General features: G+C 34.5%; 1 protein-coding gene across 1 annotated transcript in view; it reads left to right on the plus strand.

Annotated features, from left to right (window-relative positions):
- LOC130244867 (1-phosphatidylinositol 4,5-bisphosphate phosphodiesterase beta-1) overlaps nt 1–4,778 on the plus strand; it is a 195,096-nt gene extending 190,318 nt beyond the window's left edge. Inside the window, exon 32 of the mRNA XM_056477422.1 lies at nt 3,859–4,778. Within this exon, the coding sequence (XP_056333397.1) occupies nt 3,859–4,047 (189 nt within the window). The 3' untranslated portion in view covers nt 4,048–4,778. The remainder of the gene's footprint in view (nt 1–3,858) is intronic.
- Nucleotides 4,779–19,127: the final 14,349 nt, after the last annotated feature.

Here is a 19,127-nt window from a genome sequence, read left to right on the forward strand (position 1 = left end):
ATGCACTTTTACAGGCCATTTCATAGCTTTTAATCATTTTAGTCAAGGGCTTTGGCACCAAATCTTTTATATATATATATATATATATATATATATATATATATATATATATATATATATATATATATATATATATATATATATATATATATATATATATATATACATATGTATATATATATACATTTTTTTGTACATATGTTATACAAATATTTCTATTTCTATTTATCTGTCATATAATAGTCCTTTAATGATGTTAGTCAAAGGATTTTCCACCAAATGTATTTTAATTGTATACTTAAATTAATTTACAAAAACTATTTTACAAAATGTAATTTTGTAATTAATTTAATATAATTTAATTTAATATAATTTCATTGTAATTTCATTCATTCATTCATTTTCTTTTCGGCTTTGTCCCTTTTCAAATCTGGGGTCACCACAGAGGAATAAATCGCCAACTTATCCAGCACATGTTTTATGCAGCGGATGCCCTTCTAGCTGCAACCCATTACTGGGAAACACCCATACACTCTTGATTGTAATTTAATAAAACATAATATTTACCTCAGTTTTGGGCCAGCTTTATGTTAATATTCACTAATGGTCAGTTTTAGTTCAGTTTTATGTTAATGTGCAGTCTTGGGTCAGTTTTATGTCAATATGCTACATTGGTCAGTTTTGGGTCAGTTTTATGTTAATGTTTACTAATAGTCAGTTTTATGTTAATGTGCTCTGATGGTCAGTTTTGGGTCAGTTTTATGTTAATGTTTACTAATAGTCAGTTTTATGTTAACATGCTCTGATGGTCAGTTTTGGGTCAGTTTTATGTTAACATGCTCTGATGGTCAGTTTTGGGTCAGTTTTATGTTAATGTTTACTAATAGTTAGTTTTATGTTAACATGCTCTGATGGTCAGTTTTGGGTCAGTTTTATGTTAATGTTTACTAATAGTCAGTTTTATGTTAACATGCTCTGATGGTCAGTTTTGGGTCAGTTTTATGTTAATGTTTACTAATAGTCAGTTTTATGTTAACATGCTCTGATGGTCAGTTTTGGGTCAGTTTTATGTTAATGTTTACTAATAGTCAGTTTATTGTTAATGTGCTCTGATGGTCAGTTTTGGGTCAGTTTTATGTTAATGTTTACTAATAGTCAGTTTTATGTTAATGTGCTCTGATGGTCAGTTTTGGGTCAGTTTTATGTTAATGTTTACTAATAGTCAGTTTTATGTTAACATGCTCTGATTGTCAGTTTTGGGTCAGTTTTATGTTAATGTTTACTAATAGTCAGTTTAATGTTAATGTGCTCTGATGGTCAGTTTTGGGTCAGTTTTATGTTAATGTTTACTAATAGTCAGTTTTATGTTAACATGCTCTGATGGTCAGTTTTGGGTCAGTTTTATGTTAATGTTTACTAATAGTCGGTTTTATGTTAACATGCTCTGATGGTCAGTTTTGGGTCAGTTTTATGTTAATGTTTACTAATAGTCAGTTTTATGTTAACATGCTCTGATGGTCAGTTTTGGATCAGTTTTATGTTAATGTTTACTAATAGTCGGTTTTATGTTAACATGCTCTGATGGTCAGTTTTGGGTCAGTTTTATGTTAATGTTTACTAATAGTCAGTTTAATGTTAATGTGCTCTGATGGTCAGTTTTGGGTCAGTTTTATGTTAATGTTTACTAATAGTCAGTTTTATGTTAATGTGCTCTGATGGTCAGTTTTGGGTCAGTTTTATGTTAATGTTTACTAATAGTCAGTTTTATGTTAACATGCTCTGATGGTCAGTTTTGGGTCAGTTTTATGTTAACATGCTCTGATGGTCAGTTTTGGGTCAGTTTTATGTTAATGTTTACTAATAGTCAGTTTTATGTTAACATGCTCTGATGGTCAGTTTTGGGTCTGTTTTATGTTAATGTTTACTAATAGTTAGTTTTATGTTAACATGCTCTGATGGTCAGTTTTGGGTCAGTTTTATGTTAATGTTTACTAATAGTCAGTTTTATGTTAACATGCTCTGATGGTCAGTTTTGGGTCAGTTTTATGTTAATGTTTACTAATAGTCAGTTTTATGTTAACATGCTCTGATGGTCAGTTTTGGGTCAGTTTTATGTTAATGTTTACTAATAGTCAGTTTATTGTTAATGTGCTCTGATGGTCAGTTTTGGGTCAGTTTTATGTTAATGTTTACTAATAGTCAGTTTTATGTTAATGTGCTCTGATGGTCAGTTTTGGGTCAGTTTTATGTTAATGTTTACTAATAGTCAGTTTTATGTTAACATGCTCTGATTGTCAGTTTTGGGTCAGTTTTATATTAATGTTTACTAATAGTCAGTTTAATGTTAATGTGCTCTGATGGTCAGTTTTGGGTCAGTTTTATGTTAATGTTTACTAATAGTCAGTTTTATGTTAACATGCTCTGATGGTCAGTTTTGGGTCAGTTTTATGTTAATGTTTACTAATAGTCAGTTTTATGTTAACATGCTCTGATGGTCAGTTTGGGTCAGTTTTATGTTAATGTTTACTAATAGTCAGTTTTATGTTAACATGCTCTGATGGTCAGTTTTGGATCAGTTTTATGTTAATGTTTACTAATAGTCGGTTTTATGTTAACATGCTCTGATGGTCAGTTTTGGGTCAGTTTTATGTTAATGTTTACTAATAGTCAGTTTAATGTTAATGTGCTCTGATGGTCAGTTTTGGGTCAGTTTTATGTTAATGTTTACTAATAGTCAGTTTTATGTTAATGTGCTCTGATGGTCAGTTTTGGGTCAGTTTTATGTTAATGTTTACTAATAGTCAGTTTTATGTTAACATGCTCTGATTGTCAGTTTTGGGTCAGTTTTATGTTAATGTTTACTAATAGTCAGTTTAATGTTAATGTGCTCTGATGGTCAGTTTTGGGTCAGTTTTATGTTAATGTTTACTAATAGTCAGTTTTATGTTAACATGCTCTGATGGTCAGTTTTGGGTCAGTTTTATGTTAATTTTTACTAATAATTAGTTTTATGTTAATGTGCTCTGATGGTCAGTTTTGGATCAGTTTTAGATTAATGTGCTCTGATGGTCAGTTTTGGATCAGTTTTATGTTAATGTTTACTATTAGTCAGTTTTATGTTAACGTACTCTGATGGTCAGTTTTGGGTCAGTTTTATGTTATTGTTTAATAATATAGTCAGTTTTGGGTCAGTTAGTTTCATGTTAATGTCCACTAATTGTCGGTTTTGGATCAGTTTTATGTTAGTGTTTACTTTTAGTCAGTTTTGGGTCAGTTTTATGTTAATGTCCGCTGAGGGTCAGTTTTGGGTCATTTTTATGTTAATGTGCATTAATGGTCAGTTTTGGGTCTGTTTTATGTTAATGTTCTCTAATGGTAAGTTTTGGGTCAGTTTTATGTTAATTTGCAACTTGGGTCAGTTTTATGATTATGTGCACTAATGGTCAGCCTTGGGTTAGTTCTATTTTATTATGCACTAGCGGTCAGTTTTGGGTCAGTTTTATATTAATGAGCACAAGTGGTCTGTTTTAGGTCAGTTTTATGTTAACTTCGACAAGTGGTCAATTTTTGGTCAGTTTGATTTTAATGTGCACTTATGGTAAATTTTAGGTCAGTTTTATCTTAGTGGTCAGTTTTAGGTCAGTTTTCTGTTAATGTACACAAATGGTCAGTTTTGGATCAGTTTATGTTAATGTGCACTGACAGTCAGTTTTGGGTCAGTTTTATGTTAATGGTCAGTTTTGGGTCAGTTTTATATTTAATGTTTACTAATAGTCAGTTTTGGGTCATTTTTATGTTAATTTGCACTAATGGTCAGTTTTCCGGTTTCGTCTTGAATATCTTCTCCTGTATCTTCAGCTCCAGAATGACCTGGATCAGGAATACCAGGATAAATTCCGGCGGCTTCCACTGGAGATCCAGGAGTTTGTGCAAGAAAGCACTAAGAGAAAGACTGAGGATGGAGATGCGGAGATGCTTCCCTCGTCCTCCACACTGGAAAAACTCACACAGTCAGAGGACGACACCGAGGAGGAGAAGAAAGACTGAAAGACAGATGAAGATTTCTGCTCCTCTGTTGATGACCAGGAAAAAGAAAGCAGATCTTCACTGTAGAACCATCAGTTTTCTGTAAAGGTGCACTGAGACAATATTGGCAAACCATACGGATGTTTAAGAGCAGCTAATCAAGCACGCCCATAACCCAACAGGCTATGCCCCCTTTTGATATGTTCTATCATTACTAGACACGCCCACTTACTGCTGATTGGCTGTGTTTTGGGACACTGTGGTCAAATATTACTCAGTGCACTTTTAACGGGAGAAGCTCACAAACACACGTCCTGATCAAAATCAGCTGTCACTGACCAAAAAATGTAAAAATAAACAAACAAATCTGGGTCATATTTCACCTCGAATATACATGTCCATTAGAGAAAATCATTCAGGATTTAGGAATTTTATTTATGAGTTTTGCACTTAGTTAATTGTAATATTCAGCGGCCACTTTATTAGGTACACCTGTCCAACTACTAGTTAACACAAATTTCTTTTCAGCCAATCGCATGGCAGCAACTCAATGCATTTAGGCATGTAGACATGGTCAAGGCGATCTGCTGCAGTTCAAATTGAGCATCAGAATGGGGAAGAAAGGGGATTTAAGTGGCATGGTTGTTGGTGCCACGGGCTGCTCTGAGTATTTCAGAAACTGCTGATCTACTGGGATTTTCACACACAACCATCTCTAGGGTTTACAGAGAATGGTCAGAAAAAGAGAAAATGTTCTGAGTGCGCAAATGCATTGTTGATGTCAGAGGAGAATGGCCAGAGTGGTTCCAGCTGATAGAAAAGCCAACAGTAACTCAAATAACCACTCGTTACAACCGATGTCTGCAGAAGAGCATCTCTGAACACACAACACGGCCATTTTTTTGCGTTTTATTATTATTTTTTAATAAAGTTTAATTTGCTTATTTACTTTAATAATGTTAGTCAGCACTTTTTTTCATATTTTATTATTAATAAGTTAAAGATTCATTGATATTAAGTTTAACTTTTTTTCCTGAAGACCACCAATGTTTCTTTGTTTTTATTTGTATTTATTTTGCATTTATTTTTATTTACTTATTTGTTTATTCATTTATTTTTTTATCTGGGTATATCCGTTTAGATATTTGTTCTTTTTGAGTTAGTTTCATACACATTTTTTTCAAATCAAATTCGTACGGTGGCCGGGAAGTGCAAAACAACATTACAAAGTGTGAAACACTTTTACGGAGCTCGAGACAAATTTACATTTTGGAAAACGTTTTACCTATCATAAGACACAATTACATAGGAAAAATGTAAAAGTGCACGAAACAAAATGGACCTATGGTCATGAGCTTTAGGTCATGACCGAAAGGACAAGATCTCGGATACAAGCGGCCGAAATGAATTCCTTTCGCAGGGAGGCAGGGCGCACCCTTATGGATAGGGTGAGGAGCTCTGTCACCCGGGAGGAGCTCAGAGTAGAGCCGCTGCTCCTCCACATCAAGAGAAGTCAGCTGTGGTGGCTCGGGCATCTCTTTCAAATACCTCCTGGATGCCTATCTAGGTAGGTGTTCCAGGCATGTGCCACCGGGTGGAGGCCTCAAGGAAGACCCAGGACATGCTGGAGGGACTATGTCTCTCGGCTGGCATGGGAACGCCTTGGGATCCCCCCCAAGGTGTCTGGGGAGAAGGAAGTCTGGGGTTCTCTCCTAAGAATTCTGCTGCCCCCTAAATAATTAAGGGAGGAAAATGATCACTGTTGTCTCACTAGAAAACGTTTGGCTTATCAAATGCAGCATATTAAGGATCTCAGATCTTTTTTTGTGATCTCAGAGCTGCATATGAGACGTGTCCTCTTGATGACATCAGCTGCTCATCAGGTCCAGATGAATGACCTAAAGTAGCCCTACATGCAAATGAGTAGGGCGTGGCCTGTGCGTCTCACAGTTTTTTGTTCTCTGATTCAGTATTTCCCAACCCTGTTCTTGGAGGCACACCAACAGTACATATTTTGGATGTCTCCGTTATCTGACCCATTAACTTCAGGTTTTGGAGTCTCTTCTGATGTTATGATAAGATGATTCAAGTGTGTTTGATTAGGGAGAGGTTGAAAATGTGGAATGTTGGTGAGCCTTCAGGAACAGGGTTGGGAAACACTGCTCTGATTGTCCACCGGGGTTTTACACTCGTGGAATTTACATGAGAATGAGGAAACAGTGGTGTCTACAGTATGCCCATTTTCCATTGTTGCTTGGTATACCCAGATTTTCATTATAGGGCACCTTTAAAAGTTTAGACATTGACACATTTAGTATTTGTTGTAATTTTATTTAATTTTTTTCAATATACTGTTCAATTGTTTTTAAAATATTATTTTAAATAAACAAATGCCACTTTATAGGTCAATAAATAATATTAATATTTATTTAAACTGTGAAAGTATGTTATTTCTTTGCCTAAATATATAGTATATATATTTATTTTTGAGGCCTAAGAATGTCATGTGATTTGTGAGGTGAAATATGATCTGCAGGACGTGTTTTGTGTGATTCTTGCAGGCAGGAGAGTTTATTTGCACTGAAACAGATGCTGATGCTGATTTTGACTAGTCTTCTTGCTGCTGCTGCGGGTTGGTTTGGTTTATTTCTGGTTGGGTTTGGTGTTTCATCCGTGACCTGGAGCACTTTCAGGGATGCATGCTTACCGCTTCTGCTTCTACATTTGTAAATGTCAGCAATATAGCTCGTGTTGTGCCGTGATGAACTATTATCAATTCGTGAAGATATAGAAGTTATAGGCTTTATTTATTTTCAACCCATACCAGACAGCTTTAGGTCGTACGGTCGCATTCAGTGTTTTATTTGCTGTATTAAAGGGACCATTTTGATTCCTCCCGTTTCTGTTCAGGAGGTTTTAATACTTTCTTTTGTTACTAAAGTTTGTGGTAAGGGTAGAATTTTCCAGTTAGCATCAATAGGTCACCTTAAAAAACTGAGTGGATCTCATGAAAACATCAGATTTCATAGATAGATAAATGATAGATGATCATAATGATGAGAGCTGTTGTCATTTAGTTTTAGCAAATCATATTTTATTTTTTATTTTATTTAATTTTTTTATTATTATTTAATTCAACTAATTTAATTTAAGTTTTAATTTTAAGATATTTGAAATTTATTTTAAATTTTATTTAATTTAAGTAAATTTTTTTATTAATTTTTTAATTAAATTAAATTTTTATTTTTAATATTTTTTTATTTATTTTATTGCATTTTTAAATTATTTTAATTGATATTTTTAATTTCTTTTTAATTAATTTTTTTTGTAAATTAAATTTTATTTAATTTAATTTTATTTTATTGTTATGTTATGTTATATTATGCTATGTCATGTCATTCTGTACTATTATTATTATTTAAGAGGTTCTGTAAAAAAGTTTTGTTTTATGGTAAACACAATCTCTTCTGTCTATATGATTTTGGTATGAAATCTGACATTTTATGAGATTCACCTCAGTCGTAAATAAATTAGTAATGCATATAAAGGCAAAAAATACATAAGTATAAAAAATACGAGAAAATGGATATGCACTTTGGATGTCCTGAGGTATTATCATCATTATGCAATCTTTCTACATAAGTCAGAAAGCATGTAATATTTCCATTTTTATTAATTCACTTTTGGATGTCGGATATGTTTATTACTTTTATGCCAAGTGAAATTTGAATTGTTCATTCTTTTCTACTTCATGCCATATACTTCAATAGTTAGTCATCCCATTAAGCACTTTTATCAGCTTTTGTTTCTACTCGCTACCGCTAGCTAGGTTTTAATTTAACTAACGATTTGTACTTTTTTAATCTATCACACTTGGGTTAGTATGAATTATTCTGTTTATTGACACCAAGCAAAAAAATAGTAATTATTACGTTTGACATTGTTTTTAAACCGAGTTCTAAGAACATTTGGTTCCCGCTGAGTTCTGAAAACATAGTTCTTGGATTGATCAAAATGGAATGTTTACAGGGTGCCATATACTGCATTGCTTTAATAAGTTAAATTGTTCTCTGATATCTACAAAGTAGGTTTATGGCTTCGGTAATCTCCAGAAACGGTTTTATAAGCTCATGTACTACTTCATAAAATACCCATAGAATCAGAAGGTCCATGATTGACCATATATGGTTCGTGTCATGAATATTAATGAGCTCCGCTCTGACATGCCACTCTTATACTGCGTTCACACTAGATGCAGATGAAGCATCAAGCATGAGTGATTTACATGTTAAGTCAATGAAATGACGCGAATAGACATCCTGTGGCACGAATGACGCAATTTGCGTGAGTAAAGCGGCGCGAGTTGAGTGTTTTGCACAATTGGCGATTGGTGATTTTAGTTGGAAAATCTGAACTTCAGCGGACATTTGCGCCAGGTTAACCAATCAGGAGCTTTCTCTTGTAGGGGCGTGATTATAACGAGTTGCCTGTTGTTGGTGTCCCGGGGGAAAATTCCTCTTGCCGACACCAGACAACAATTCATCAAACTGGGCTCGGCTCAGTCAGAAGCACCGCTGAAAGCTTTCATTATCCAGGTGTAGTTTCTGGGGGAGTTGATGAACTCATAGAGATGGGTCCACCTCTGAAAGGAACTAGTGGACTCAGACACTGCTCCAAACGAATCGATGCTGTTTTTCAGTCTTCCTAAAGCACATAAACACAGCTACTCTCTCAATAAAATCCATGTTAGCCATTTAGCAACAAAGCTAGAGTCACTGGGCAGACAGAAGCCCCCCCCCCCCCCATGATGCAAATCCGTGTCTATTTTGAAGAGAATTTGACGCACAAATGAAGCAAGTAAATGTTCAAGCGTCTATTTACGCGCGAATAGCTGGATTTATTCATGTTTTTCCACGTCTGGTGTGAACACAGCATTACAAACACACACATTATGATGTATGCTGAACACAGACAAAAATAAACCCAATCAGTGTAACGTTAACCTATTTTGCTTAGCAGATATGAAGAATAAAAGCTAAACTATAATTAAACTTGACAAAAGAGAGTGATAGTGATGTATCGCATCGTTTTTTTTGAAGCTACAGTCAAAAAAACACCGCCAGGAATTGATATCAGCCTCTGCATGAACAGATGACATTAGAGCTGATTGATTTGACTGATTTGACATGTGCTTGTTGAAACATACGTAATTTAATTTCACAATAATCACAAATAATTAACAAAATATGTCACTAAACATACCTTACACCTCTTCAGAGAGGAGATAAATACATGTGTAATCTGTAAATCTTGCATTTTGTGCCCTGATGCCAGTTTGAAGCATGTCTCATGCTGTCGTTGCCCAGTAACGCACAGTAAACAAGTTGTTTCTCTTCAAAATAAAAGTCCCACATACATAGTAAGTGAACTATACACTTAAAATCAGGAAGGGAAATGATCACTGTTGTCTTACTAGAAAATGTTTGGCTTGTCAGCCTGAGGTGCGCATGATAATGATCTCAGAGCTTTATTTATTATTCTCAGAACTTTATATGAGTCGCATTCTCTTGATGAGAAATACTCATCAAGTCTGGATGAATGACCTAAAGTAGGCATACATGCATATGAAGAGGGTGTGGCCTGTGAGTCCCATCATAGTTTGTTTTGTCCTCAGATTGCCCTGTTGTCCACCGGAGTTTTACGCTTATGGAATTTACACTAGAACAAGGACACAGTGGTGTCCGAGGCTCACAGGATGCTCATTCCCATATACTAATCCTTTATTATTATACCATGCCTTGATATACCCAGATTTTCATTATAGGGCACCTTTAAAAGTTTAGAACTTGAGTAAACATTCCATTTTAGAATGTGTCAGAATGTCGGACTGTTCAACACTATCTTATGTGAATTTGTACGATCTCATTTGTACAATATAATACGATTCGCTCACTCCCCAATGTGAGTTGGGTTTAGGGGTGGGGTTTGGTGCCATGGCTCCTTTTAAAAATCCTACATTTTATTAGCCACTAAACAGACAAAGCATAAACTAGCTACGTTTCCACATGAGGTGTTACTTTTGAAGGGTCTCTGAACCTTCCAGACTACTAATCATAACATATAGACCATTATGAGGGATGTAAACAATAACAGTGATCCTAATGTATTTCCTGTTTTACATTTTTAATTTCCATAATTATTATTAGAATCCTGAAAGGTCCACATATTGATAAATAACATTATGACAGCTGTTTTAATGTTGAGATGTGATTGAATTGCCTCTTGTTACAGTTATTAAAATAGTTTGACAACAAACAGGAAATGTTTATGGGCCAATGGCATCACCACATTGAAATGGTCTATAATCAACGTTGGATGAACATCTAGATAACGTCTCAGGCGAAAAAATGCTTCATGAACAATGTATAGAAAAACATTATTAATAATGGCCAGATAACTTACAGGTGTTCTACTAATGTCACTGGAGGGGATAATGTTGATAGAACATTGCCAGAACGTTAGCTGGGTACATTTGCTGGGTATAGCTGGGTACAAAAAATGCTGGGTTCCACACAATCTATGTTTTATTATCGATATTACACTGTAAAACATTTTTTAAAGTTGCCTCAACTCAATATTTTAAGGCAACTTGATGCAGGACTTTTTTTTTTTAGTTGACTCAACTTTCAACCTAATTACTGCACTTGACTCGATTTAAGTTGAGTAAACTCAAAAACGCCCTAAAGCTGGTTATCTTAAGTTGAGTCAACTTTATTTTTACAGTGTAGTTTTTACAAATTGAAGTGGATTGAACATAAAACAATTAAATTGTTGCAAAAAACCCTCAAGAGTTATGTTGTTTCAGCTCATTTTAATTAAGTAATTTAAACAAACAGCAAATGTCCTGTTATAAATACACTGTCAAAAGTGATTAGTTACTTAAAGCGAGTTAACCAATTGCCTTTATTAAATATGTTTTCCCCCCAGCTTTTCTGTATCTAGCAAAATGGCATGCTCTTGTGTGTCTTCTAAATTTAATGCAGGCTCTAAATGTAGATTTTATACACTTAATGAATCTCCAAATATATAATATTGTGATAATTACAGTTATTTGAAAACTGAAGTGCTAAAATAGTCTGGCACTGTAAAAAGGGATTAGTTTACTTGAAAAAAGTAAGTACAATTAGCATAATGATAAAAAAAGATTGAGTCAGCTTAACAGTTCCAAGTTGTAATGGGTGTACTTTATTTTTGTAAAGTCAACTTGTTGCTTTTAAGGCAATTGGTTCACTCGCTATAAGTAACTAATCCCTTTTTACAGTGTCAGACTATTTTAGCATGTCTGTTTTCAAATAATTACTGTAATTATCACACTATTGCATATTCGGTGCGTCATTAAGTCTATAAATGCTACATTTGTATATATCTACATTTATAGTCTGTATTGAGTTTAGAAGACACACTGGAGTCTGGAAGAGCAGATTTATTTGACTGTAAGTCATTTTGCTAGATAGAGAAAAGCTGAAAAAACCCAAATATAATAAAGGTGTATTGGAAAAAAAGTGATTGGTTTACTTTTATAAAAAAAAGTGAGTACAATTAGTATAATAATAAAAAATCAGTCAACTTGACAGTTTCAAGTTACAATGGGTTTACTTACATTATTATTGTAAATTCAACTTGTTGCTTTTAAGGCAATTGGTTTACTCGCTTTAAGTAACTAATCATTTTTTACAGTGTGTATACTATAAAAAAATGCAATGGATATGTGTTGGGACACCATGAAGGAATTAAGTTAAATGATTAGTTTTTACAAAATGAAGTGGATTGAACATAAATCAATGAAGTTACCACCCCTAAAAACCTCATGTATTATGTTGTTTCAGCTAAATTTAAATAAGTAGTGGGAACAAACAACAAATGTCATATTTTCAGTGAATATTTGCAATGTTTTATATATATTTTTTCTCAGTTGTGATATCAGATCTGTCTGAACTGCTAAAAAAAAAGTGCCAAAATGATTTCGCTTCAAATTTATTCATCAAATCCATCATAAAAACAAATATCGAGACTTTGCATGATGTCTTTCATCCGTACACTGACTGAATTGTTTATTTTATTTTATTATTTTTTAAAGTGGCTGAATGATTTGTGAATGAAGTGAGGATACAGCTATTAAAATGCATTATCACTTATATAATTTGTCCATAATTCCTCATTTAAAGGGGGCCTATTATGCCCTTTTTACAAGATGTCAAATAAGTGTCTCTAGAGTGTGCGTGAGCGAAGTTTCATCTCAAAATACCACACACATAATGTTTTATAACTCTCTGAAACTGACCCTTTTAGACTTTAATCCTAATTAAGGCCTATTTGGTGACTGTCACTTTAGATTCAATTGAGATTGTGCACTTTTTAAAAAGAGGGCGGAGCTAGAAATGCCTGTGTTTCAGCATAGTGGCAGATTCGATACTCTAGTGCACTGAAAAAAGTGTTGCATGCAAAACTGTTACAAACAATTTATTTGTGTTGAATTTAAACAAACAAATTAAATTTAACAATGTTCAACTTAATTTGTTTGTTTAAATTCAGCCCAAATAAATTGTTTACAACCACTTAACGTGAAAAAAATTGAGTAAATCCAAGGAATCATCTTTGAATAATTGTTTTCAATGTGGCGGATGGCTGCTTCTCACTTAGGGCTGTTTACTAATGAGGGAGAGATGGTCACTGGTGGGCGGGGTTTTCCCCCTCTGATGACACGTACAAAGGGAGAAAGTCAATCAAAGTGTTTTGGCAGACTGTTTTAATCAAGTCTGATCATAAATAATAAAATGAATACATTTTCCCATTAGAAGCTGGTTATATTCACACACTCCTGACACACAATTGTGTTTAAACCCCTTGTTAAAGTGATTTGTGCATAATAGCTCCCCTTTAAATGTGAAACGAATCCATGCGTTGACTTCTATAAATATTTTTATCATTTCCTTTCGACCAAAATCTTTCTGCAACGTAAGATTACTTGAAGTATGACTTGATTATTTGGGATCGTTTTTTTGAAGTGAAGTCCTGTGCCTTTGAATGTCGATTATGTGTTAGATGTGGAATGTAAAAAGTGTTGATGAATAGAGCTCTCTTTCTCTCTCTTTCTTTCTTTCTTTCTTTCTTTTTGTATAAACCGTAAGCGCACTTTGAAGATATTTATACAGAATTAGATAGACATGTCAGACTCTTGACCGTGTATGCTACTGAATGCCACTTTATTAGTATTTATTTTCAACATTTCTTTGTTTCTGTTGACCGAAAAAAGATCCCGATTTGACATTTGAGACGTTTGATTTTTGACCTCTTCTGTTATTAGTATAACAAATATCAAGATCTTTGGAAGACAAGTAATGTTGAATGTAAGTTGTGCTTGTGTTGTGCATTGGTTTTAATAAAATTGTTCTTGTGAAATTTGGGCTTTGAGCAGTCCATTCATTAATTAATTATTTATGTTGTTGCTCACGGTGGCTCAGTGGTTAGCACTGTTGCCTCACAGCAAGAAGGTCGCTGGTTCAAGTGTCAGCTGGGTCAGTTGGTATTTCTTCCAGTGTTGGCATGGGTTTACTCCGGGTGCTCCAGTTTTCCCCACAGTCCAAACACATGCAAACTGCTTTTTAATTAATTAATTTATTTTTTACATGATATAAATTGATTATTAAACAGTATACACTACAATATATTGACAAAGCAAGAAAGAATGAGAATAAATAAAGGTGTGTGCTCGTGTGTTTTAAAGTGTGTATGTACTTGGTGGGAGATGGGTAAAGAAATCTATTGGCTTTAGTATAGCTGGCGTTTTTTTCCGCACACTAATAATAGTTTAAAACAAGCTTCAAAATGAGTAAACTCTCTTTAAAACAGCTAAACTTAACTGAGACATTTGCCAAAAGACCTAAAACTACTGAGACAAATATTAATCCCCCACACGAGTTGAAGACCGCAGTCCCATCAGCAGCTCAGCCAGGGGAACTCCAGGCCCAGCCCGTGTCTCATTCATCAGACAGTTATGATCCAGCTGCGCAGCCTCCTCGCATGGAACCGCGATCGTTCAAGGTGTTTTAAACAATTTTATCTGACAGACTGGCACAAATAAGCAGATATCTTCATTCTCACGAGTTTCTGAGTTCTCTCACCCTGCCAACCAAGTTTGTTCTTCCGAGGTAATCTGGAAACACTTGAACGCTGCTGCGAATAGCCTACTTTTGGAAACGCCTGTCCTGCTTATTCAAATTACCTGCTTGATTAAATAGATTAAATTGTAATTGACCGACACAGTGGATGGTTTTGAAAAATAACAGTGAAAACAGTTTAATACAGGCTTCTCTGAACCTGAACATTTCACTTTAACTTTATATAGGCTAGATTATTATTTTATTTAACTAACCAGTTCGCGTTTTGGTGCCGAAGCATAAAGCAAACATAAGCACATAAGGAAACATAAGTTTCCTATCAATTTTGTAACGAATGCTCTTAAATAATAGGCCTATAGCCTTTGACAGCAGGGATGATGGGGCGGGGTGGTGTTGGATATGTGCGTATACCTTAATAAAATCTTTCAGGCGCCCCTGTGTGTGTGTGTGTGTGGGGGGGGGGGGGGGGGGGGGTGGGGGTGGGGGGAGTGGGGGGGGGTGTTTCCCAGTACTGGGTTGCGACTGGATAGGTATCTGCTGCATAAAACATATGCTGGAATAGTTGACTGTTCATTCCGCTGTGGTGACCCGGGATCGAATGAAGGGACTAAGCCGGAGGAAAGTGAATGTACATAAATCAGGCATATTGATCTGTAAGTTTTCAACTATTGAAATATTTTTTCAGATTTTTCTGTTTTGAAGAATATATTATCTAATAATATATATTAGATATTTTTTACTTTGTCATGACCAATCTGAAATATTTTATTTAAAAGCTAGAAATATCATAAAATATGAATTAACTGGATTTATGTCTAACTAAAACCATAAAAAACTAAATCAGAAAAAATGTCTTGTTCTTATTTTAGTCACAGATGTACATAAATCCAGAATATTATTATTTTATTATATTTCCAATTATTAAATTGTTGGTTTTTTACAGATTTTTTTTTCTTTTTTGAAGAAAAATATTAAATTGAAGAATATAGTTATTCATTCATTTCCTTTTTGGCTTAGTCCCTTTATTAATCAGGGGTCGCCACGGCGGAATGAACTGCCAATCATTCCGACAAATACCCCACAACACATTGATTGGAAACATCCATACACACACATACACCACGGCCAATTCAGTTTCTTCAATTCACCTATAGCGCATGTGTTTGGACTGTGGGGGAAACCGGAGCACCTGGAGGAAACCCACACCAACACGGGGCGAACAGGCAAACTCCACACCGACATACCAACTGACCCAGCCGGGACTCGAAGGAGCGACCTTTCTGCTGTCAGGCCACAGTGCTAACCATTGAGCCACTGTGCCACCGCCCTAATTTCACTACCGACTTATTCTGAGTGCTGTGTATTGATTTGATAATTTCACTTTAATTAATATACATTTTTATCATAATTTAAAAACGTAATTTTTAATATAAAGTTGAAGTCATAATTATTGTTTTATTTCTTTTTCTGATATTTCTCAAACAGTATGACAAGGTGGACAAAATTATGGCAGGAAGTTAAATTTTAGAAACAGAAAAAGACAAATTTGTCTTACTTGTAAAATACTATGTACTGTCTTCATGGCAAAGATGAATCAGAAAATGACTGTTTAGAAATGTGAAGAGAAAAAAGGGAATAAAAATGACCAGGAGGTCTAATAGTTCTGACTTCAACTGTATATAATATTAATTGTATAATTATCAACAAAATTACTAGTCAGTAGTAAGTAATTCCTCTCTCGTCCTTTGAGTGTCGCTGTTTCATCAGCGCTGATGTGTTTCTGCGTTTCCCATAGACTTCACTCAGGAGAAAGCCAAACTGGCCATATCAACAGCGGTACAACGGGTAAGTCAACTCAAACTCTACTTTCACCTGACAAAATGAGCTAAACTTTTAAAACGAAGCTTTATCTGGCACAAAACTATTAATTACGCGAGTGTGTTTCGATTAGTGAGGGTTATCGAGAGTAAATCACCTCAATAACAACATCCGTCAGTCACTCTGATCTGGACAAACTGATTCACTGCACACCTTTCACTCGCTTTATGCTTTAAAACTATTTTATTCACAATTTCATACGATATAATTAATTTACCAGAGATTATTTTAAGTGTTAAATGCATTGTCCTATTCTGTGCAATTTACTTGAGGGTTAACTGGCTTGTCACACTGTCATGCTTGTACAGTGTTTAGTTATTTGTTTATTGAGAATTTTCTCATTGGTGTGTTTTTTAAAATGGTTTTTGAATGTGAACTACACGTTTGCAAGCTTTTAGCTTAATAAAATGATTTATCTAAGACAAGAGTGGGACATGTTCAGGGTTTCTGCAGGGTCTTAAAAGGCCTTAAAATGTCTTAAATCTCAATATCCAAACTTTTAGGCCTTAAAAGTCTTCAATGTACAGAAATATTGTGTTGTTGGTCTTAAATCTTTTTTAAGCAGGTGTTAATTTTTCTTTGTTCATGTATTGTTAACCAATCTGGCCAAAACCCATACAATCACCAACAATCATCTCAATAAAACTTTAAAATTTTTATTTTAAAAGGTAATTTTTATCATAATGGTTTAATTATTTTCCTTACAATAACATTTGTTTAAAAGTTCTCCATGTATTCACTGCTAAGGACACCGACCTGGACAGATTGTTGTACATAGATTTAGTTTATTACAGTTGTTAACTTTTAAAACATTTGTTTATTTTGTATTTTAAAGAAAGTTTATGTTGGAAAAAAAAGAGTATGGATTAAAGTAGAGCTTGCTTGTTTTTACACAATATTTAAAATATTTAGCTAAGAAGTAGAATCTGAAATATTTTAATTGTTTATTACTAAAGTATTATTAAATGTATTAAATATACATATTTTTTTTTTTTGATGGGTCAAATAAAAATCTTTTCCATCTGGGCCATTTTAAAAATTCATTAGCATTTATTCCTTTAGGAGTCAAAAATGTCATTCATAATGATCTTAAAAATGTCTTAAAGTCTTAAATTTAACTCAGTGGAACCTGCATGAACCCTGATGTCGTCAAAACAGAAATCTATCATTCACTCAAAAAGTGATTATTGCTGCTTGTGTAAACTGCTTACTTAAAAATGAGTTGAAACAACACAGTTCTCAATGTTTTTTGGGGGCAAGCTAATTGTTTTATATTCAATCCACTTAAATTTGTAAACACCATTAAGTTAACCTAATTTGTATTGAGACAACATGAAGAATTGTGCAGAACTGGAACTCATCCTGTTTTACAGTGTTCAGGGTGTTCACTGGGTCTTAAAATATGTTACATTTCAAAAACAAAATTTTAGGCCTGAAAAAGTCTAAAAATGCACTGAAATGTTGTGTTGTTGGTCTTAAACCATTTTAAACAAACGTCTTAATTTCCCTATGGCGTAGTAAAGCTACCAAATCTAGCCAACACCCAATCACCAGCAATACATCGACTTGCGGCGCCGGTGTGTGTACCCTGATAGAAACCTGTGTTTAGGATTCTGAAATGTATGGCTTCTGGTGTGTGACCCCCTTTATTCACACGTTGGCACACACTCCTTAAATGTGGAAACACTCATTTCTTTATTGATCACTAACCCATCACTGCTTTACTGTAGTATAGGCCTGTAAATAGGTCAAATAGGTGTCCTTGTCCAAAAAAAAAAAAAAAACCAGGTTTGCCAGCCATCCGCAATTTGTAGTTTTCTACCTACCCCCATATTCAGCTTTTCTAAATGCTAAATTCCAAATAAATAGATCAATATTTCTCAGCCTGGCTCTGTAAAGTGTATGATGGCCAACCCTACACCCACAAGACGCTTCTCCAATAAATAAACCTTTCGTCCCCGCTTCCACAGTGTACCTGTTCCCTCTCTCAGCAGATTACTGTCACTGTAGAACATTACATTGAATTGTAGATATAAGCCGAAAGAGCAAAGAACTTCAGAACAACTGTGTTAACATGCTATATGCAAAAGTGTTATATTATGAGATTATTATTATATCATATTATATTATATTATATTATAAGAAGTGTTTGGCGTTTTATGCAAATGCTTCATTCTGACGTGTGTTTATGGCATTTTGAATATGAGATATGAGGCATTCTGCATTTTGTGTGTGCAGTTTTGGTTATTGTGGGTTGAGTTTTAAAAAAAGCTGACACTGTTTGGAAAACGTGTGTAAGCAGTTGTAAAACTGTAATGCACATTTCCTATTCATTTGTTTTAGGACAGATTTACTTATTTGCAGAATCCAAATTATGTAATATAATAAGTAAAAGCACAGACTATTTTAGACGAATATATTAAAATCTGGAGAATATAGCTGTAGAAAATGAATGAATGAAACTCACACATATGTTTCATTCATTCATTTTTCTTCAGCTTAATTCAGAGGTCACCACAGGGGAATGAACCGCCAACTTATCTAGTATATGTTTTATATACGCAGTGGATGCCCTTCCAGCCACAACCCAGCACTGGGAAACACCCATACGCTCCCACATTCACACCCATAAATACACAGCGACCAATTTAGTTCATCAGTTCACCTATAGCGCATGTTTTTGGACTGTAGGGGGAAACAGGAGCACCCGGGGGAAACCCACGGCAACACGGGGAGAACATGCAAACTCCACATGGAAAAGCCAACTGAGCCAGCCAGGATTCAAACCAGCGACCTTCTGGATGTGAGGCGACACATCTGATCACTGATATATAATACATATGATTTTTGAAAAGCTTGTTTTAAAGGGCACATAGTTTACCTCTTTTTTATGATTTAATATTAATATTATGGCTCTTCTGAGTGTGCCAGTTTAGGTTCAGTTTAAAACACAATTCAGAATTTTTTTATTATAATATGTTAAAAAGTGGTCATGTTGGGGGCGTGTCCACAGTTCGCTGATTTAGGGGTGTGTTGCTTCACATG

The sequence above is a fragment of the Danio aesculapii genome, chromosome 17, assembly GCF_903798145.1.
Source record: "Danio aesculapii chromosome 17, fDanAes4.1, whole genome shotgun sequence".
Lineage (NCBI taxonomy): Eukaryota > Metazoa > Chordata > Actinopteri > Cypriniformes > Danionidae > Danio > Danio aesculapii.